General features: G+C 41.1%; 1 protein-coding gene across 2 annotated transcripts in view; it reads left to right on the top strand.

The window, feature by feature from the left end:
* The window catches only part of NSUN6 (NOP2/Sun RNA methyltransferase 6), a 31,214-nt gene that overhangs the window by 1,969 nt on the left and 13,900 nt on the right, over positions 1-15,345 (top strand). For both annotated transcript variants that reach the window (XM_075211931.1, XM_075211930.1), the window contains exons 2-7: positions 965-1,075; positions 2,555-2,710; positions 6,067-6,146; positions 7,611-7,720; positions 8,844-8,997; positions 11,651-11,732. In XM_075211931.1, the coding sequence (XP_075068032.1) occupies positions 1,001-1,075; positions 2,555-2,710; positions 6,067-6,146; positions 7,611-7,720; positions 8,844-8,997; positions 11,651-11,732 (657 nt within the window). In that variant the 5' untranslated portion in view covers positions 965-1,000. The remainder of the gene's footprint in view (positions 1-964; positions 1,076-2,554; positions 2,711-6,066; positions 6,147-7,610; positions 7,721-8,843; positions 8,998-11,650; positions 11,733-15,345) is intronic.

The raw sequence follows: 15,345 nt of genomic DNA, 5'->3' as shown, positions 1-15,345 counted from the left end.
GGTCAGACTTATTTTGTTTTATTAATGATTTTTGGATATTCTGTTTTATTAATGATTTTTGGAAAGGTATATTTACCAACATTGCTCAGAGGTACAAATCTGCACTAAAGCCATCGCAACAAATTAGATTTGACCTATTATCTAATTCTAGTGCAATATAACAATTAAAGCAAAACTGGCTGCTATGGGTTTAGTTCAGTGTATGATGTTTTAGATTTGCTCCTTTTAGCAGTACTTGAAGTAAACCTTTGGTGTAGATGTATCATCCTTGTAAAAAGGAAAAGTGGAGATCTCCACTATGGGAGAAAAAAAACCACATGTGTTTCCCATAGCAACCAATCATACTCTATCATCAATATCTATTTATTCCACAGCGCTGTACAGAGAACTCACTCACATCAGTCCCTGCCCCATTGGATGGTTTTAATTTAGTTTACTGATATTGTTATTTCTAACAGACATATAGTTTTATTGACAATTTTAAATTTAACATTTATTTATATTTTAAAAGTTATTGTAGCAATCTAGAGGACAAAGGTTCTCAGAGATGGAAAAATATGGCTTTCACCTACCCAACCCTACTGAAATCCAAACCTCGAGTTTTATATTGTGTGTCTCCATTGCGGGGCAGTTCTGCTTATTGTGCAGAGATGCTGCATCAGTTCTGTCAGCCTGTGGTGCACATAGTATAATGCATTTTGCTGTCGCGAGAAGTCTCAGGAAATTGAACACATATACGGATAACATGGCACTGGCTCATTTGTCATTTCTGAATCCCTGGTGTAGTAAGAAAACACATTGCACATACAATTTGTCCAGCGTGAAATACTGTCTGTTCTACATAGACATCTCTAGGTGTACTTATAGTCTTTAGCAAATGTGTAAGTGGCAAAATAGTGGCAGCACGTTAATTTGTAGTCAAAATTTTGTGCGAGTATCCAATTTACCTTCTTTGTCATTCCAGTTGGCTTTTGCATATTTGCTGCACTCCCAGAGCGAAATGTCATTTTTCCCAAAGATACTTCTAAGGAAAGAGGTAGAGGATTATCTCCGAACTGTTTTTCTCAACAAAGAGGTGGGTTATTTTCATTTATCGCTGAAGAACTGTCTGTATGATATAGAACAATATAATATGTGTTTCCTACTTACAGGAGAACTAAGTCATTTTAAAAGTTATGAAAAAACAGTCAGTATTTAACTTATGTGCAAAATAGAAAACTAATTTGCACCCCTTGCATTGTAACATGGTTTTGTCCAGGAGACTGAAATAAGAAGTTTCTCAAGTTAAGATCCTTAATGAATCAGGCCCCATGGTCTTGATGGGGAACACACTGCCTGTCTGACAAAAAGATGAGGCCATCAGAAGCAAAGAGATTCCCCAAATATCTGCTGCAATCTTCTCACTCTCTCCGCCCTGGGGGTATATTTACTAAGCTGCGGGTTTGAAAAAGTGGAGATGTTGCCTATAGCAACCAATCAGATTCTAGTTATAATTTATTTAGTACATTCCACAAAATGACAGCTATAATCTGATTAGCTGCTCTAGTCTAGACAATGTCTCCACTTTTTCAAACCCGCAGCTTTCTAGAGTTCCTGAAGACCGTACCCTGAGTATGTAACTTTTTGGAACCAGGTTTTGATATTCAGTATTTTGGGTGTTATTATCCTTTAAATAGCAAAGGATGGCAACAAACCACTCATGGCATGCCCCTGTGTTTGAATTCAACAATTTATTCAGAGTATTGTTACTTAGATTGCTAAACGTAATTACTCAGGCCTGTGAAGTTTTAGGCTTCAGTGCACAGTCCATCCTAAGACAGAAACTTCCCACCTCCTGCTCAGGATTAAACATATCGGCTTTCAGTTATAGCATGGGGCAGGTAGAATTCTGAACAGATTTCCTGAACACTTTCAAAAAGTTTGAGTTCATGAGTTCAATTCCTGACCATGGCCTTATCTGTATTTAGTTTGTATGTTCTCCCCGTGTTTGCGTGGGTTTCCTCCAGGTGCTCCAGTTTCTTCCCACACTCCAAAAACATACTGGTAGGTTAATTGGCTGCTAACAAATTGACCCCAGTCTGACTGTCTGTCTGTGTATGTGTGTTAGGGAATTTAGACTGTAAGCTCCAATGGGGCAGGGACTGATGTGAATGAGTTCTTTGTACAGCGTTACAGAATTAGTGACGCTATATAAATAAATGATGATGATGATTGTTTTAGGACAGAGAAATTGTAAACCACAGAAACTGTTGCTTACTTTAGTCTGATGAATTCTAATATATAATTTGCTGCCATTACTTGGATCTTGTGTTTTCCTTGAGCAGAGGTGTGCAACCTATAGATATGGCTCTGGAGCCCCTGACTGTCTTACTTGCAAAACCTTCTACTTGGAACTATCTCTTTTGGGGTTCCAGTATAGTGAAAGGCTGACAGTTGGGAACCTAGCTGACAGGATGAGAACCACTGCTTTTTATAATACATTTCGCATTTATTGTAATTTATTTTTTTTATCTGACTTTCTAATTGACAAAATCCGACGGTGGTTGTATTACAGCTTGTGGCCACATTAGGCGCAGATGATGCGGAGAGAAGGTTTGAACGTCTGCAGAGTCATCTGTCCCACCCACCATCTTTTACGACCGTCCGTGTTAACACTCTTTTGACATCTGTAGAACATGCAAAACAGCTTCTTGGTGAAGAAATACAGAAGGTTTGAATTTGATTTTGTTTGATACGTCTCGGACTTCTCAGCATTTACTAGGAGATGGGGTATAAAAGGAACTTTCTCTAGAGGAAAGCCAGAGGTCACAGACTGCGAGTTAGATCATGTAAGGAACAGAGGTCCCAAACAGCACAAAGTAGTTGGAGTGAGTCTCCTGTAAAATTGGTGCAGAAAACATTGGTGTCAATCGCTTTTCTACTTTAAACTTGTTTTATTATTTCAGCAAAAGGTTGGATAAAGCGCACAAGCTCAAAAGAAGCAACTTTTACTCACAATTGGCAAAAGATTGATCTTTAAATTGGCAATAATTGGGCAATATATGTGCTCTTATGTTTGTAACACCCCTATCCTGTGCTAGGTTGTACCAATCTTTGTTGTCCTGTCTGTGAAGAGACTCTTTACCCTCTATTTAGTGTTGCGCAGCGCCCCCACCTTGGTCTAAGTACTGTAGGCTATTTAATGGGTAGTGTCCTGGAGTTAGCAACAGCAGAGAGAGACCAAGGAACCCTCTGCCCCTACACTGGACCACAGGCACACACAGGAAATACACCAAGCTGGTCTTTAAAGTTTTTGTAGAATTTTTTTATATAAAAAATATAGCTCTTTAGCTCATACAATGGTTAAGGGTAGCTAGAGAACAATACTAACTAAGCTCCAATACACAATTCACACAGGCCTCACTAGTTTTATACCACTAAGAGGTACCTCTGTCCCTTCTAATGACTGTCTTGTAATATCTCTCTAAACACGATAACTATTACTAGTAACATACACTAAACTCTATCACAGTTACTTTAACTTTGCTAACACATATCACAAATGCAATTGAATATTAGAATAGAATATTAGACAAATATATGCAATCCTGCAGTCTTTGTTAATAGGCCGTTCAAATCCAGATCACTTCTTCTCTTTCCCAGATGATTGATAAAATACGCTGCCTTGTCCATCTTTCCTCCAATTTAACACAAATGCAGTATACAATTTACACCGCGTTGCTCCCTCTCTTCTTGGGCATAAACATACAGTCACTTTAATAAAAGCTGGCTCCTCAACACACAGTTAAAGGCTTTCCCACAGGTAGCAGATAATGCCAAAGAGTTTGGTGCTGTTTTTCTCTGTTTTAAACTCAGTCTCTGTCCCCTATCTGTCCTTATATTTCACCTTGTTATAATATCACAGTCCCGCAAAAGGGTATTCTACAATATTCTTCAGGTCCCCCCATCTGTTCTCTACCTGTTTAATAACACAATACCCAGTCCAAGCAAATCGGTAATACTGGTCTGCATTTGAGATGGCTCCTCTCTGTCCGGGTAAGCTCTCTCACTGGGAAGCCTTTTCCACACTCCCCTTGCGTCTCTTCCTCTCTGGGGCTCTGCTTTCACTCAGACCTACATTCAGGTCTCCAGTTGTCTTGCTGCAGAGGACTCCCTCAGGATGTCTGTCTTCCCGAGTCCCACTCAGAATTCCAATTGCTCCTCCTCCCCACTGCATGCTGGGAGATGTAGTTCTCTGCCTGGGGGGGGGGGAGAGCATCCAAAGCGCATGTGCGGCCCGCTCGGATCGCCGGTGCCACATAGTTGTTCTATTAAGATGGGTTTAAAATCATTGTAGATGTCGATAGAGGAACCTTTATTGTTAGAATGAAGTTTCTTTTCATCCAGGGGAGAATCAGACAGCTGAGGCAGGTCTCTGGCTGTTATTTAGTAAAAGGAAAAATAGCATTTTATTTTTTTTCTTTTAAACATTTTTTAGTAATAGTTATTATATAAAATATCTTCCAGACGAAAGAAAACAACATATTTCAGTGCACAGTTAATACTTTAGCTTCCTCTAGACATTTTGACCTGGGTATGTTATAATAACGTAGGCGGTTTTGGTATTCAGCTTTCCACGTGTTCTGTAAAGTCAAGTTTGTTCATGAGTTAACATGTCCCTGTGAGAACAGCACAGTTCCTTTAATACTGAATAACATTCTAACTGCAATTGTGAGATTACTTGAAAGCACAAAGGATTAAGCTGCTGTAGATCTATAAGATGCACTCAACTGTCAAACAGAGGGGTCAAAAGGGTTGTCTGCGTTTGGACATCCTCCCGAACAGAACCTTCCCGGCCCAACCCCCCTGCAGCAATTACAGAGTGTCCCCAATTAACCTTCCCTGTTATCTGAAGGCAGCGGCCAGATCGCGCCACAGCTCATTATGCTCAATGATTCGCTCCGTTCAGTCCTTATCAGTAGTGTCTCGTAGAGGAGCAGATGGACACAAATATACATGTAATACTTGATTGCAACAAAAATGAGCAGACTGAGGTACGAACGGGCACCCAACTTCTGCTAATAGGGGAGTTCCCTCAATTGTCGATATTTAATCCATTGGGCGATAGTGCCTGAACTTAATAGACCTAACTAGACTCTTCTTTCCAAATTTCCACCTTCTCTCCAATGCATTTGTACTAATTTAATTTCTTCTATTGTGGTAAAGGAATAAAGCATTGGATACACTTGGAGAGATCAGTCCATTTTGGTATATTCTTAATACGCTCTGCTATTTAGGTTTTTAATTTATGTTTAGTCCTACCTACATACTGGAGCCCACAGAGGCATTGTGGCAAGTAGAGCACTCGCTCATTCTGACCGTGATTTTGGGTGTTTTTCCCCCTGCAGTATATGTAGTGATTTCTTTTATTATTTTGGGGATTTTGCTTGTTGCACTTCTGCAGACTTTACACCTGTTGCATTGATAAAATCCTGCATTTCATTTTACTTTCATGTTTTAGTTCCATTGTTCAGTGGAATAAAGCTGACACTAGATAGTTCGGAGGTTTCTTATAGACCACCTTGGATCTTTTGGGGAGGATTCCTTAAGTGCCTCATCTTTCATTAAATACATGCCAGTGCCTCTGGATCTGTTCAATGTGCTTTGCATAGCAATTGTATTGAGATCACTGGTCGCAGTGGGTGGTATGCCATACTCTCACTTCCCCTTCATTATAAAACTATCAAGTTCACAAATTCACTCTATCAGCCTTTTCTGCATCCTTGTAGGCTTAAATTGCTAGATTCACATCATAATTACATTAAAGCTGTCAGATTTATTTATTTAATTCTCTGGAAAGCATAGATGACAGTTGTAATGTATCTTATAGATCTAAAGTAGCTTAATCTGTTGTCCCTTTAACGTCCTCTCACAATTGTTGCTAGAAGGCATACATCCAATGTTAGTCAACAGAAAAGATGACAACCATTTTATTAATGATTTTACAATTGTCCACGTTTAATTTGTAGAATTGATAGTATAAATGTTTGTCTTTTTTACTTAATGGCATTTTAAACTACTTTACAGCAATTCCCTGGAGTCATTATCCCAATTTATCAGCATCCCAAACTTAATGACCTCTTATTAATTCCAGTTATTGGCCCAAGGTAGGTAAGACTTTATTTTCTTTTGCTTCATGTGTAACATGTTACAGTAAATATACATTATTGCTGATCCCAGTAAAACACCTTCTATCAGAGGTGGCCAAACTCCGTCCTGAAGAGCTACCAACAGGTCATGTTTTCAGGTTTTCTTCAATCATGCATAGGTGAGTTAATCTATTTTCCTAGGTCAGTAACTGTCCCGCCTGCTGCTACACACAGAAATCCTGAAAACATGACCTGTTAATGAGGACTGGGTATGAGCACCTCTGCGTTATATGGTTACAATGTGCAATTGCTGTCCATTGTTCTGTGTGCAATTCTCTGTGCATGTTGCTATTCTGTATGTATGGGCAGCTGCACTGTACATTTCCTCTTGTTTCTGAATATAATTCACAATATGTTTACTTATTTTATATTAGCTGGTAATTGCCTACGCAGAACTACTATAATACTCTGTAAGCTAGATATATAAATAGGTTTTTTTGGTTTTTTTTTTTTTAAATCATTAAAATTTAACAAGTACAAGAACCCTCTAGCTCACGTATTCCACTGGGTACTGGGGTTGCCCTAAGTTCTTCCTGGGAGACCAGCAGACACCTGGTGCACACAGAGCTGTGTTTATACAAGGAGGATACCGTCAGGGATTAGACCATACAGCCAAAAAGAGAAACCTAAATATGTGTGATAACTAGGTGCACAGTGCAGGTAGATTCATCTGTGTCTTCTTCATCTGTACCAAAAATAAAGATGCAGCCAATTTTTGCTAATGTCGCTATCATTAAGCAAAAATAGCCATGATGGTAGAATCATGTGTGGATGCACAGTGGGCCGCTATAATCGGGGTGTGCTTTGCCGCTATAATTGGGGTGTGTGGGTCTCTGCCGCTATAATGAGCGTGTGCGGATCACTGTCGCTATAATGAGCGTGTGCGGGTCGCTGTCGCTATAATGGGCGTGTGCGGATCACTGTCGCTATAATGAGCGTGTGCGGGTCGCTGTCGCTATAATGAGTGTGTGTGCGGGGTGCTGTCGCTATAATGAGCGTGTGCGGGTCGCTGTCGCTATAATGAGCGTGTGTGTGGGGTGCTGTCGCTATAATGAGCGTGTGCGGGTCGCTGTTGCTATAATGAGTGTGTGTGCGGGGTGCTGTCGCTATAATGAGTGTGTGTGCGGGGTGCTGTCGCTATAATGAGTGTGTGAGGCCATTATTGGTATAATTTGGATAATGCTATTTATACCAAGTGTATGGATTTTATTATTTTTATTGTTTTTATCAGGCACTATCTGCTATGCCACTATAATTGCATTTGCATCTTTTATTGGTTATTATATTTCAATAAATGTCTCTTTTATATGGGTTTTCCGCCATATTTTGATGCATAGTTTTTCTTATTTCATTGTATTCTGTAGAGCACACTCGGGCTTGGTACTATCTGACCGATATTTGTGACCTTGTCTCTTCATGTAGGAAAACACTACAGCGCCATTCAGTACAAGCCGTTGTTGGCGCCCAGTGTGGAAATGCCGTCCTTAGAGGGGCCCACGTCTACTCTGCTGGGATTCTATCTGCTTCAAAATGTGAGAGCAAAGCTTGGGGATATCTAGACATTAGTTACAGGGCAATACTTGTAGTTCTGTGTTTTTTGGTACATAACACACAATTTTTTAGCTGTGGAAAATGGGAAGAAAAGTGTCATGTGTCTTATGGTCCAAATGGCTCCCTAAATACTGCTGCTACCACCTTTAGTAGCCAACCAGTTGGCTTGTGATGACATGCCGCCTCTATTTCACTGGTGAATACGTCTCCACTCCTCTTTATCCACTTACATAATCAGTAGAGGTATGAAATCCCATTGGGCGCTGTTTCACATACAGCGTCACACCTGGAAGAGATGCGTCACCTGGAGGGTCCTCTGCATGTACGCGGTGGCATCTGATTACCTGCTGCTGCCATTGATGCACATGGAGGAACAGGGAGGTGTTCACCAGTGCAGGTGAGGCGGGATCCTTGGGGGATTTTTTAAGGTGGGAAAAAAATATTTATTTTTTTTGTACCTTAAGGTTTATGGCACATTTCATGCACTGGGACATCTTATGGTCTGTCAATCACTGTACAACTGGTTCAATGGGTTGGGTACGAGTGAGCGATGATCACCATGCCGACAACTGTGATTCCTATATAAAAAAGCCGAAGGGAGAAGAAGACGAATGAAATACAAGCAGACTTGACTGAAAAGCGACGAGGGAGATGTCCGAGGCCAGAGCAGGGAGACAGGCGGCGATTCCGATTGGAGACCTGTCCGGCACTGCAGTGTGACGTGGGCGCACTTACTTCAATGGTAATTTGAAGCGGCAATGTCCGGACCCTGCAGGATAGCCTGCGGGGTCCGGACATTGTCGCTTTAAATTACTATTGCAGTAAGTCTGCTTGTATTTCATTAGTCTTCTTCTCCCTTCGGCTTATTTATGTAGGAATCACAGTTGCCAGCATGGTGGTAATCGATAATCCGATTACCACTGGGTTCAGTAACCAATGGCTAGTATCACATATAGTTATTGAAGTAGTGTATATGAATGCAAGTGCAAAACCTCCTCTTACGACCCTATCACGGAACACCCAATTGTTTTCATCTTTAATTTTCAAAATATTGCTGCAATAATTGACACTGTCCAGGGAATATAATTTCCTTCTTAACCACAGGGATGAAGGTGGGTGACCACGTTTCGGTGTACTCTGACATTGAGGGGAAATGTAGGAGGGGCGCCACAGAGTTCGATGGAACTAAAGTCTTCGTCGGGAATGGAATTTCAGAGTTGAGTCGTTCGGAAATCTTTTGTTCTAACAGCCCAATAAAGTAAGTGGGAAAAGTGGCAGAAATCATCATTTTATTAGTAACTCCTTTGTGTAAATGTATAATAAAATATGTACAGAGACCAGAGTATTTCCTTTCCCCAGCACTGTTGTAGATTAGTTCATGTTTAAAGTGGTTCTTCACTTTAACACCTGTATTAAATCCCCTTCCTTCCCAATAATAGTATACGGGAACGCTAAATGAAAGCCTTAGAGCGGCCTGGTCTAATCTCCCCTCTGCCAGAGAGCTGAGCAGAGCCAAAGATAACTGGCAGATGAACTGGATAAATGTAGCAGTAGGACCCTCAACCAAAGTACTAATATTGGAAAAAGGGGATAAATATGAGTTAAACTCTTATTGCTGTCAACTTTAATTGTTTTCATATTTTGCTAAATTCAACTGTTTTATTTTCCTATCAAGCAACAATGATTCCAAAATATTTTATATATTTTATTCAACGTGCTCATACCAAGGGCTCCCATGCGTCCTGGTTTTTGTCACTAGATATCTTAAACCTGGAATTCTTAATTTATACGCCAGAAGCACCAAGTTTTACGGCACCAGTGGGAATAGATCTGGTTAATTGCTGTACTGCCGTTGACACTATTGTCAACCGACTGATAAATGAGCTCCTGGGCCCCATCAGCTTGTGTGTCTGGAAGCATAAAGCTGTAGTTGGATATATGCACTTCTTTTTATATAGTTTTACACCTATATCTTGCTGCAGTTTGTGTTGGAGTTGGGTCTTTTAACTCTTGCGTTGTCAACATTTTAATGCCTTGATTGGCTGCAGCTTGGTCTTGTTCTCTGAACGTTCTAATCCTACATGTTTGTCTCTAGTCGGTTGGGCTGGCAGTGTAGCGGTGTACAAGAATACAGTGACGTCATAGGTCTGCACACATGATTATTTTCTCACATGCTCCATCACATCAGGGTTATGTTGGCTTTCTTCCTTTGTGTACACAATATGATCTGTCATACACTTTACAGACACAACATTGAGTATTACTTGGTGCCTCACTAACACTATAATCCCCAACCCTCTGTAATATTTATACCATGAGTATGCTGCTGGATCTTGCCAGCATTGAGGAAGAACACTCTAGTTGGCAGCTGACAATCACATCTTTGCTATTCTCTGCCACACTCCGTAACAATGTCTCAATCCCTGTTACACTAGTCCCCACCCATTCCCAAAACACTTCCCCAACATGTGACTTTATTCCCCCTTTGTGACAAGTTTCCCGCAGTATTTTCTCCCCGGTGATGTCTCCATTCCCGAGTGCCTGCGGTTGCATGAATTATCTCACTGGCTGCATCAGCAAAAGACCTAATAGGTTACAGGAAACACTGACTGATGCACAATTCCCCCCTGAACAAACAAACAAACACATTATTTCCTGGTTACCAGTGTACAATTCCTCTGTAATTCTCCTTTGCTATCTCCAATGCTGATTTTAAAAGAGAAAGACGCCCTCTCTTGAACACCCCGTGCTTGGCCTGTACTTGGAGAAGGCTGTTTCGATATCTGATTGGTTGGCTTTGGTGCAGGGAACATCGTCCATGCATCCAGTTGATTGACAAGCATAATCAATGCATGCTCACAGCAGAGTATATGTCTTTATAACACACCATGTGCTTTGTCCCTTTTCAGTTTTGTTTTGTTTGACCCCCCCCACCTCCTCCTTACCCATAGCTACCCTCATACTTGAGGCCCCCCTAACTTTATACTGGCCAGACCTGGCTGGTGAGTGCAAGGACTAGTCATAAACTCTTTCCATGTCTTTGATTTCAATTTAGTTAGCTACAAAGTTTAGTTTTAGTATAAAGGATGAGTTTGTCGCACATTTTCAGCATCCAATGGGTGTTGGGCCTTGTATTGGCTGCATCCAGTGCAACGTCTGTAGGTACCTGCTTGACACCCAAGAGAAAGCAAGCCAAGCTCATATAGGCTGGGAGGAACTTGTCACATGAGGTCACATGCCGCATCTTATTAAAAACCGGGAGCCCTCAACATAAGAGAAAAATATTATAAATGCAGCGAAGAGTGCCATAGTGACATCAATGCAGTGTTAAAACTTAATCCTGGTATTTTTGTGTGTCTTTTTTTTTATAGCCTGTTGGACTCTATCAATAGTGTGTTAAATAGGAGAATAGTACATTAGAGACCTGAAACACAAGTGTGTAGCACAGTTTACATTTCCATCCTTAGTAAACCGTGTTGTCAGAAAGGTCATATTATAGAAACTCCTGTTCTGCACTACTGGTCACTATTTACATTGTAAATCCAGTCTTTCCAGTTTCCATGACCCATCATTGGCATACAAGGCATCTATATGTGCATATATGTTTTGTAAACAATGTAAGGTTTGCATATTATCTTTGGAATAATACTTATAGGCTTTAAGTAACATTTCTCAGAATCAAAACATATTTATAAATGAAGGTATATTATCCCTATTACTTTGTTATATGTAGATATTTAAAATAAAGTAATAACCTAGAAGCTACTGACATTTTGCACTTGTTTTTGGATATACAGTGTGAGCCCTATGCTGATGTACAGTGATCTCTGTATACAGTGTAATAACTACAGCCCAGTGACCAAGTGATGACTGTGTTAGTATGTGATATATAGCTCTTTCCTGCTCTATAGGGGTAAAGGCATCAGAATGACAGAACCCGTATACTTGAGTCCATCCTTTGACAATGTGCTGCCTGGAAATATATTTTTACAGGTAAATCTGAATTCTAAATACAATACATTGCACGTTCATTTAGCACTTCATGTTGAATTAGAACAGTTTGTTTTGTATGTTACAGTGGAGAGTTTTGTGATATTTGTGCATGAGCGTAATCATGACCTTGTGTACAGTTACGTATAATTACCAGTGATATACTTACTAAAAATAATCCAGTCTTTGGTGGGCACTCACAGCACTGGGGTCATGAGGTCAATTCCCGACCATGGCCTTATCTGTGTGGAGTTTGTATGTTCTCCCCGTGTTTGCGTTGGTTTCCTCTGGGTGCTCCGGTTTCCTCCCATACTCCAAAAACATACTAGTAGGTTAATTAGCTGCTATCAAATTGACCATAGTCTCTCTCGGTCTGTGTGTGTGTATGTTAGGGAATTTAGACTGTAAGCTCCAATGGGGCAGGGACTGATGTGAGTGAGTTCTCTGTACAGCGCTGCGGAATTAGTGGCGCTATATAAATAAATGATGATGATGATTTTAAGAAGCACAAAATGGCAGATGTTGCGCCTTGATATGTGCCGATAAATTTCTGTTGACATGTGCATGGGTTTACGGATGAAAATGTTGGCGTTTGCGGAGGGGCGTAAGATTCCACTGGTCGATGGGAGGAGTTGGGCTGAGAGAGGGTGTTTGTTGCGGAGTGTGAAGTAGGCAGCAGACGGGTGTGCCAACAACGAGATGTCATTTTGCATAACGAGAATATTAAAATGAGATAGAGGGGTGGAGAGAGCGTTTTATCTTCACTTGATTTTCGCATTACTGAGTGCACTTTTTGAGCAATGTTAAAAAAATAAATCTTCAAACGTAGAAAAGTGCCACGTGTAGTAAAGATAGTCCCAATCTCCCCTCACTCTCATCATTACACTAAATCCATAGATGAAGCTTAACTGTTCTATGAGAAAAAGTGCAAAGTTTAATTCAGTGAAATGCGTGGAGATTGGACTGTGATGTTTACAGTCATGGACAAAAGTTTTGAGAATGACACAAATATTATTTTTCACAAAGTCTGCTGGCTCAGTTTTATGACGGCAATTTGCATATACTCCAGAATGTCATGAAGAGTGATCAGATGAATTGCAATTTATTTCAAAGTCCCTCTTTGCCATGACAATGAGCTTTATCTCAAAAACAACATTACCACTGCATTTCAGCCCTGCCACAAAAGGACCAGCTGACTTCAGGGGGTAAATGTATCAAGCTGAGAGTTTTCCGGCGGGTTTAAGCAGCCAATCAGATTCTAGCTATCATTTATTTAGTACATTCTACAAAATGAAGGCTAGAATCTGATTGGTTGCTATAGGCAACATCTCCACTTTTCAAACCCGCCGGTAAACTCTCAGCTTGATACATTTACCCCCAGGTCAATGATTCTCTGGTTATCACAGGTGAGAGTGTTGACGAGGACAAGGCTGGTGATCACTCTGTCATGCTGATTGAGTTAGAATAACAGACTGGAGGCTTTCAAAGGAGGGTGGTGTTTGAAATCATTGTTCTTCCTCTGTTAACCATGGTTATCTGCAATGAAACCCGTGCAGTCATCATTGCTTTGTACAAAAAGGGCTTCGCAGGTAAGGATATTGCTGCTAGTAAGATTGCACTAAAACAACCATTTATTGCCCCCCTCCACTGGAACAAGCTCCCTCCCTCCATCAGGACTTCCCCTAACCTGTCCAGTTTCAAACGGGCTTTAAAAACCCACCTTTTTCTTACAGCCTTCCAGTCTCCCACTTAACTACCATCCTTATCATCTGCCTCTCCACCTTCTTTCCCCTTCCCTGCCTCCGTCCCTCTACTCTCCCTCTCTCCCCTGCGTTTCTCCGTCTGTCCACCCCTCCCCTTAGATTGTACGCTCCTCTGAGCAGGGCCATCTCTCCTCCTGTTTCCACCACTTCTAACTCTGCTCTCCAGCTACTTTGCCCTCCTCCTCGAGGGCCCTCCTCCCCCCTCTGGGGGTCTCCCTGTCTTCCACGCCCTCCTTTTGGGCCCCGTCATTTGCGGATACTCCCCCCGCCCTCACTAGCTGTGCATTGAGCTTACTGAGTTACTGTGCTTTATGTTTACTGTACTGTGCTGTCTCACCTTGTATTGTAATTCGTTTTTGTCCCTGTACGGCGCCACGGACACCTTGTGGCGCCCTATAAATAAAAATTAATAATAATAATATTGGATTATCAACAACTTCATGAAGAGAGGTTTAATAGTTGTGAAGAAAGCTTCAGAGCGCCCAAGAACATCTAGCAAGAGTCAGGACGTCTCCTAAAGTTGATTCAGCTGCGGGATCAGGGCACCACCAGTGCAGACCTTGCTCAGAAATGGCAGCAGACATATGTGAGTGCATCTGCACACACAGTGAGACAAAGACTTTTGGAGGATGGCCTGGTGTCAAGAAGGCCAGCAAAGAAGCCAATTATCTCCAGGAAAAACATCAGGGACAGACTGATATTCTGCAAAGGGTACAGGGATTGGACTGCTGAGGACTGGGGTAAAGTCATTTTCTCTGATGAATCACCTTTCAGATGTTTGGGGCATCTGGAAAAACGCTTGTCCGGAGACAGAAAGGTGAGCGCTACCATCAGTCCTTTGTCATGCCAACAGTAAAGCATCCCGAGACCATTCATATGTGGGGTTGCTTCTCAACCAAGGGAGTGGGCTTTGCCTAAAAACACAGCCATGAATAAAGAATGGTACCAAAACATCCTCCTCCAAGAGCAACTTCCCCCACCATCCAAGAACAGTTTGGTGACAAACAATGCCTTTTCCAGCATGATGGAGCACCTTGCCATAAGGCAAAAATGATAACTAGGTGTCTCTGGGATCAAAACATTGGGTCCAAGGTCAGGAAACTCCCCATACCTTAATCCCATTGAGAACTTGTGGTCAATCCTCAAGAGGTGGGTGGACAAACAAAAACCCACAAATTCTGACAAACTCCAAGCATTGATTAGGCAAAAATGGGCGGCCATCAGTCAGTATGGGGCCCAGAAGTTGATTGACAGCATGCCAGGGCGAATTGCAGAGGTCTTCAAAAAGAAGGGTCAACACTGCAAATATTGACTCTTTGCACAAACTTTGTAATTGCCAATAAAAGCCTTTGACACTTATGAAATGCTTGTAATATTACTTCAGTATACCACAGCAACATCTGACAAAATGGACTAAAAACAGTGAAGCAGCAAACTTTGTGAAAAACAATACTTGTGTCATTCTCAAAACCTTTGACTCATGACTGTGCACTTCTGTATAGCGCCTCCTTACAAAGCTAGCTGCACTCTCAGTTTGCAGAACTGTCCCCATGTCCTTTAGAAAAAAGTCCTGGAAAAGCAGGTAATCGCCAACAATTGATAAAACATCTTAAAATGTATATTCATATATAATTGTATGAAGTTACTTTCTATTGTAAAGTTTAATTAAATATATCATTGTTTCGCTGTATGTTTTTTGCAGCATCTCCATGATGTCATTTTACTTTGCTCGCTCTGTCCCAACAGCAAATCAAATCAATCCAACAGGAAGATCCATTAATTCAATTGTAATTTAGGAGCATATCTGACATAAGTATTGAAGTTATGTCAATAAGACAGTGAAACTTTAATTC

Source organism: Mixophyes fleayi, chromosome 5 (genome assembly GCF_038048845.1).
Source record: "Mixophyes fleayi isolate aMixFle1 chromosome 5, aMixFle1.hap1, whole genome shotgun sequence".
Lineage (NCBI taxonomy): Eukaryota > Metazoa > Chordata > Amphibia > Anura > Limnodynastidae > Mixophyes > Mixophyes fleayi.
This window is presented reverse-complemented; position numbering and strand designations above follow the sequence as displayed.